The sequence below is a fragment of the Grammomys surdaster genome, unplaced genomic scaffold (assembly GCF_004785775.1).
Source record: "Grammomys surdaster isolate TR1022 unplaced genomic scaffold, NIH_TR_1.0 171, whole genome shotgun sequence".
Taxonomy (NCBI): domain Eukaryota; kingdom Metazoa; phylum Chordata; class Mammalia; order Rodentia; family Muridae; genus Grammomys; species Grammomys surdaster.
Window position 1 is genome coordinate 2,781,588 of NW_021604619.1, and position 7,254 is coordinate 2,788,841.

The 7,254-nt window shown below is 38.9% G+C and overlaps 1 protein-coding gene across 2 annotated transcripts in view; it reads left to right on the top strand.

The window, feature by feature from the left end:
* Col9a1 (collagen type IX alpha 1 chain) overlaps nucleotides 1–7,254 on the top strand; it is a 78,754-nt gene that overhangs the window by 23,444 nt on the left and 48,056 nt on the right. For both annotated transcript variants that reach the window (XM_028767242.1, XM_028767243.1), the window contains 5 exons: nucleotides 2,711–2,764; nucleotides 2,997–3,032; nucleotides 5,417–5,440; nucleotides 5,799–5,852; nucleotides 6,973–7,026. In XM_028767242.1, coding sequence (XP_028623075.1) covers nucleotides 2,711–2,764; nucleotides 2,997–3,032; nucleotides 5,417–5,440; nucleotides 5,799–5,852; nucleotides 6,973–7,026 — 222 coding nt within the window. The remainder of the gene's footprint in view (nucleotides 1–2,710; nucleotides 2,765–2,996; nucleotides 3,033–5,416; nucleotides 5,441–5,798; nucleotides 5,853–6,972; nucleotides 7,027–7,254) is intronic.

Here is a 7,254-nt window from a genome sequence, read left to right on the forward strand (position 1 = left end):
CTTTCTTTCTTTCTTTCTTTCTTTCTTTCTTTCTTTCTTTCTTTCTTAACATTATGTTCCCATTTGGATAAACACATGAGTGGACTCTGAATTTTGTAGTAGAACAGGAAAGCAATTACAAGGTTCTTCTTTGTCTGTATTGATAGCCCTGTAGTGCAAAAATGACAACACAATATCAGAAGCTGTAAAAAGCTTCTTAGGTCATCACCTTTGACCCTGAAATGGTCCATAAGAAGAAACCCAGGATGTAAGAAGAAGGAAGCAAAAGTCAGAGGGAAAGAGAGGTTGGAAAAGGAAGAAACCCCATTGCATGTGCCAGGGTTTTAGCATTCCTTAGATGTGCTAGAACGTAGCTGTGGCCTTTTCATATGCTTGGAGTATTTCCCTCAAGCAGTGCCTCAGATATTACTCCCTTTGGCTTTACCATAACCTAGAAAGTAGATCATTTTAATGTTATTTCCCATAAAAAGGAAAATGAAAAAATTATAAGGACAAATAATTTCCTTGGAGATCCAGAGTTATGTAGCTGCTAGGACCGCAGAGACTTGTATTTATTGAATACATTTTGGGCAACTCAGGTCTACCCTCCAGGAGATACCGATGAGGATCTTAATCCATCTATGGTCATTTCACCCGATTGTGCTGGGTCTCATCATTTTAATAGATGAGTGGTTGGGAAGAATAGAAGAAAAGAGTGATAGTGGATGTTTTATTCCCTACGTTACCAACTAGGAAGAATAATACATAAGACAGTAAGTGTTGAAAATGGCTTACAATTGACATTCAATGATTGTGTGTATGTAATTTAATGTATCATCTTCAACCTTTGAATCAAAGCCACTTGTGACTTCTGCAGCTGGGGAGTTTCCTTTCTCCCCTCTCATTGAGATGATGTTAAAGCCTTTCACTGTAACTGAGAAAGGACATTTTGAGAACAGTGAGTAGTCACCTCCTCAGAGTGCATACGACCCACTCTACACAGAGCCCGAGGAGGAAAACACATTAGGAAAGCCTTGAAGAGCTGTTTTGACGGTGAACTCAGGGACCTTGATCTCCAAATCTCTGTCTTCTGCTCTTAGTTTCTCTGAGAAACTTTATCTTTTTGGTGATGTTTAATAAAATGGCTGGTGGAGGTGTTGTTTGTCAGAATCCAAGAGAGGGACCACGTTTCCCATGTGCAATGGATTTTTGGTAGGTTTGTATTACAGCCATGCTTCTAGTGGTGTACCTTGTCCTCAGCTGGGCTGCTGGGCTGCTGGCAGGAAACAAGATACAGCGGCAAGGACGGGTATTCCCTGACAAATGGGGGTGGGAAGGCTCACAGCGCGGCTCCAATATTATTCTATATGGAGCTCTGTCTGCATAAACACTCATATGAAGGCAATTCTCCCTGCCAATGGAGAGATTTCTGCTCTGTAATATCTTTGAAATTAGATTTAGAGAGTTTTATTGCAAATTGGATTTTGAAAATTGTGCATGCTGTGTGTGTGTTCACCTATCCTCCAGACCCTCCTATCTCCACCTATCAAAGCTGAATCTTCTTTTCTTTTGTGGTCATACAGAATAGAGATGCCAGAGCCTGCCTATAAGCCTTGTACCCACAGGGCAATGATGTTACTATTATGGATAATAATCAATAGGTGGATGATTGCAGGTGCTGTTTGTTTCAGGATGCTCAGAAAGCTCTGTAAATAGTATTTTATTCTTACAGGACCCAAATGAGACAGGGAGAAGTGGGGCAATTATGTATAGGGGTTGTCGTTAAACTATGTGATGCCATACAGGCGTAATGTTAAATGCTTTTCATGTTTGGAATGGTCAAAACCTACATCCCTCAGAGATGTTTCACAACAGGAGTAGTTGGTTAAGACATTATTCTAAAAGGTCAGTGTTCATGAAAATGGCCAGACACTGAAGAAATCTGAGGAGGCAAAGAAGTGTCACGCTGTGGTTAATATCCAGATTTGGTTTGTTGTCATGGCTCCATATCTGCCTTTTATTGAAGAAGAAGATGAAATAAGTATTAATAGAAATGATAAAATGGATATAAAATATATTTAATACATCTTAGCATGAGATATGATGGCAGACATATATGCTAGGCTTAAGTTATGTATAGCAGGCAGTGCACATTGTTACATGTTTTTACTAAGGAAAATGCATGCTTTCACGTAGTTTTTTAACTTAAAAGTTAATATTCTTCACTAAGTTATTACATTGCTAGAAAATGGCTGGAGGATTTAAAATTATTTGTATTTATTTCACATTAAGAAAACATTGCATTAGCTTTCAAGACATTGTTGCCCCATATCCAGAAAGACACATACTATTTTTATTTTATAGGTGAAGTAAAGTAGATACATAAATCTGGCAAATGGGCGGAGTCAATGTCCATCAGATTCAACTGGAGAACACTGTAACTATTACATTGTATTTTTATCAAAGCAGAGATTTAAAAATCCCACTAAATTGCTGAACCTGTGACAGTGCAGTTATCAAATTGTCAAATTTTCAACAGAAGAGAAGTCAAAAGCAGAGGCCATGGTAAATGTTTGAAAAGAAGGATCTATCATGAAGTATTACTTTACAAATACTTGCATTATCCATGGGTGGCCAACCTACACGTAACTGCTAAAATTAAAAACTTTCTGCCCAGTGGTTTTTCTAGGGCTGTTACAATAACGCTGACACTATTTTCTTGCTTCATTAGGGATTAACAGGACCTGATGGATCCCCTGGCTCCGTTGGACCAAGGGGACAAAAGGTAAGTTAGCCACCTGGTGTTACTTATATTGTGTTCTCAAATACCAACAAAAATATCCCTAAAGAAAGATGTTTGATTTTCAAAATCAACTAAAACATTGAGCATCAGGTGGACTGTACTAATGATTTCTATCTGTAGTTGATATCTATTCAATTTGCATATATCCATATCTGTGATCGAAAACTACATATGCTACAAATACTCCAGTGAAGGCATTTTTATTTATTTTTAGGGAGAACCTGGTGTTCCTGGGTCTCGTGGATTTCCAGTAAGTATTACAAGCAGTAAAGCAGCAAAACCGAAAATCCATTTTTATGTAAAACCCTGCCATTGTGAAGAAAAATGTAATGCAGTTTTCTACGTAATATACACACGGCAAAGGGCATATGACTCATTCGGTATGTACGTATATATAGCAGGTATATATATATGTGTACCTATTGTGAGTAGAAAAGTTTAAATGTATGGGATAAAATTCACGCCCATGTTGGGTGAGATTTCTTAATGTAGTTCAATTTTGAGACAGAAAGAGTCATATCCTCTAGCCCAGGCTGACCTATAGTTTACCATGTAGTCCAGGATGGGTTCAGTCTCACAATTATCCTTCTGCCTCAGCCTCCTGAGGGTTGGGATTACAGATGTGAGCCACATTGCCTAGCTGCAGCTTCTGGTTCTATCTCAATACCAGAAAACATACCTTGAGCAAGAATAGCAACCATCTAAATATGGTCTAGTAATTTAAATCTCTGTCATGCATCACGACACTCACAGCTATATATATACCTGATAAAACTTCAACCAATGAGCTGTTGCACTACTCACCTTGACTCTGCGTTGCTCAGCAAGGAAGTGTAGTGTTATCTGTGTATGTATAAGTGTGTGTGTATGCGTGTGTGTGTGTGTGTGCATGTGTGTGTGTGTGTGCGCTTTCTAGCCTTGCTTCTCCTTTCTTGCTTGCTCTTGGCCCTCTTTGCTGTTGTCATTATTCTGTGTCCTCTTCCCTCTTGACCCGCCATTTTGCTTTCTATCACCCACCCTTCCCTTTCTATTGGCTCCCAAGAGAGTTATGATTCTGCTTTTAGATCATGTATACAAACATGATTGCATGGATCTATATAAAATCTAGGATTCATAACTTAAAAATAAAACAAAAAACCCTGATGCTTGTCTTTCTGTACTGGCTGGTTTTGTTTATCACCTTGACACAAGCTAGAGTCATCAGAGAGGAAGGAGCCTCAGTTGAGGAAATGCCTCCATGAGATCCAGCTGTAAGGCATTTTTTCAATTAGTGATTGATGGGGAAGGTCCAGCTCATGGTGGGTGCTGCCACCCCTGGGCTGGTTGTCCTGGTTTCTATAAGAAAGCAGGCTGAACCTGCTTTTAACCAAGAGAAACAAACCAAGAAAAAAACAAACCAGTAAGCAGCTCCCCTCCATGGCTTCTGCATCAGTTCCTGCCCAGTTTTTTCCTTGTTTGAGTTCCTGTCCTGACGTCCTTTGTTGATGAACAGCAATGTGAGATTGTACACTGAATAAACCCTTCCCTCCCTAACTTGCCTTTTTGGTTTTTGTGTTCTGTCTCAGTACTAGATACCCTAACTAAAACACTTTCTGAGACTGACTTCATTTACCATATCAGTTATACTTGTTTTCCTGCTTGTTGGAGTTTGTTGTATAGTACTCTCTGTGTTGGGACTCGAGATGGGATGGATAAGCAAGATGTGGCTTCAACCCCGTAATTGTGTATATTCTGTTAAGAACATGGGAAATGAAGGACAGAGGAAAAGGAGGTAAAATGAGGAGTTTTAAAAACTAAATAGAACATTCCATAAAGATCCCATCAGAAGTTATTTCAGGAATGATACCAAGTTAATAAATATCTATTATACTTCTCGTGTGGAAATATAACCATACCTATTAAAAGAGAAATACATTTATTTTAATAATTTATTTTTTATTTATATATGTAAGAGCCTACATGAGTTCATGTGTATTATGTAAGTGCCTTGGAAGACAGAGCTTTGTATTCCCTGGAATTTCTAGTGCAGGTAGTGTAAGCCACTTGATATCAGTGCTAGAAACAGAACTCATGTCCTCTCTGGGGGCACTCAGCATTCATAACCAAAGAGCCATCTCTCTAGTCCAAAGAGGATATATCTCTGGAAAAAAATGACCTCTTTGCCTCTCTGTGCCTATGACTTGTTTGGGGGAAATATCTAAATATCATTTATTATAAGCCATAAAGCTGTGTTGTCGTTAAGGTAGATTTCTCATACAGATGAAGATAATCTTTCAATGATTTGGTTATGATATGCCTCACTGAGTGAGGCTGAGTGTAAACAGCTTCTTCACTTCTGTGCGTGAGGGTGAGCACACATGGATTCTCTACTTTGAATTTCTGTTTAAAATCCTTAGCAAGACAGTACTGGGCAGCATAGAATCAAAGGAAGGCTTGAGGATCAGAAACAAACTTCTGGCTTCGTCTGAGGCAGAGTGACTTTGCTCTCTCTATCCAGGGCTTTCTTTCCATGAGCACCAGTGTCTACTTACACAGTGGGAGAGTGTCAGATCCTGTGAGCGGAGCCATGTCTCTGACTATGTTTCTATGACATTTAAACCACAAGCCATAACTATTCTTATTTTGACCTTTTAGGGCCGTGGTATTCCAGGACCCCCTGTAAGTATTGTTTATTTTTACACATTCTAGAAAAGATTCTATTTCTAAAAGTCTAACCCAACCCTGTATGCTACTTTAACCAGTGGGGCTTATAGACTTGTCTATATGATGTTACATAACTCCCAATGACAAGGCTCCTATTCTGCCAAATATGGACACAAAACAGGAAAATTACAAATTTAGGAAATCTATGTTTCCTGTTAGATAATAAAAGTTTCTTTACATGAATTATTGTCTCACTGCAAGCCAAACACTAGCAAAGATAGATAATTCTATTATTTATCATCTTTAATAGCATTTATGATAGACTGTAAACATATGAATTAATCAGCTTATCCCTTTGATTTATTGACTTCAGGGTCCTCCTGGGACCACAGGACTTCCTGGAGAACTTGGCCGTGTAGGCCCTATTGTAAGTACCCTGGTGCATTTTGATTGACGTTTGCTAATTTGAAAGCAGATGCTAGTGGTGAAGGCAGATCATCCCACTGTCCACCTCCTCTAGAAATGCCGAAGAGTGTAGATGAATTTTATCTCAGCTAAGCATTGCTTCCTAACTTCCAGGTTGAGTTTCAAATTAGGGGATATCATCCATTGTTATACACTCATGTAGGATTGGGATCCAGTGGCTTTTGTGTTAAAATATTTGATGAAATTAAACAATAGCGCTCAGTTATCACTATGCCTATTTAAAGTGGATACGTTCAATTATAATCAGAATTTAATTATAATTAAACAGGAAGGAAGTGAACTTGATTGAGAAAATTGTTGATAACAGGTGTTTCATGTGATATTCTGTAAACATTTAAATATGTTGAAGCACTGATGTTATGAAAAGGTACGAAATTATGAGCGCATTGAGGAAAGGGGTCAGATCACAGGTATCTTTCTTCTGTATGTGTCCTGTTGCAAAGTTACCTACATATATGCTATGAGTGAATGAATACGGATGATCATATATTTAGAATAACTATGCTGCTCCTGATTTTTTATGTAGAAGAGTAAGAAGGAAAAAGTGCCAATAGTAAACCCTCAAGAGTAACTTGAACCTGCTTTCATCTGAACGGCTTATTTGAATTTAGCTATCTTTGCTTTACTGTTCGTTGCAAGCATCCAGTGACAGATCAGGGTAGGTAGACTGCAGAAGGAAGACACAGATTTGTAGAGATGGATCTTCCATTCTCAGCTTCAGGCTGAACACAAGTTCTCTTTTGCTTTAGTTGTCTGAAGGACACTAGTATCACTGGCTAGTCTAGATCAACTGTAGACCAACTGGAACAGCACATGGGGTTTCTGGTTTGTGTTTCAAGTGGGTAGAGTTATTATCCTATGGATAGTTAGTTTATGTTTCCCCCTGTGTCTTTTTGGGTTTGTTTTCTACCTTGGTGAGGCCAGAATTCCTTCATTTGGGTTTGGTGGCAGGCTGATGGCTACGTGAGTTCCGCTAGACTTTTGAGTGATGCCATTCTCTTACTGGTTTAATGTTCTGTGTTCTGAACCTTGTGTAACTACTATGTCTGTAAATGACCTAGGGGGACCCTGGGAAAAGAGGACCACCTGGCCCTCCTGGACCCCCAGGACCTAGTGTAAGTAATTTTCAGTTTAAGTTTCTTTTGTATTAGAGGATGAGTGTATTAGAGGATGAAGAAACCACAGAAACAAATGTGGATGTGTCTAATAATTGACTAATTGCTTTCAAGTTCCAAAATAGCTACTGCTTTTCTCAATTCTTTGTTTCTTTGTTCCTTCTTTCCTTGCTCCTTCCCTCTCTCCTCTCCTCTCCTCTCCTCTCCTCTCCTCTCCTCTCCTCTCCT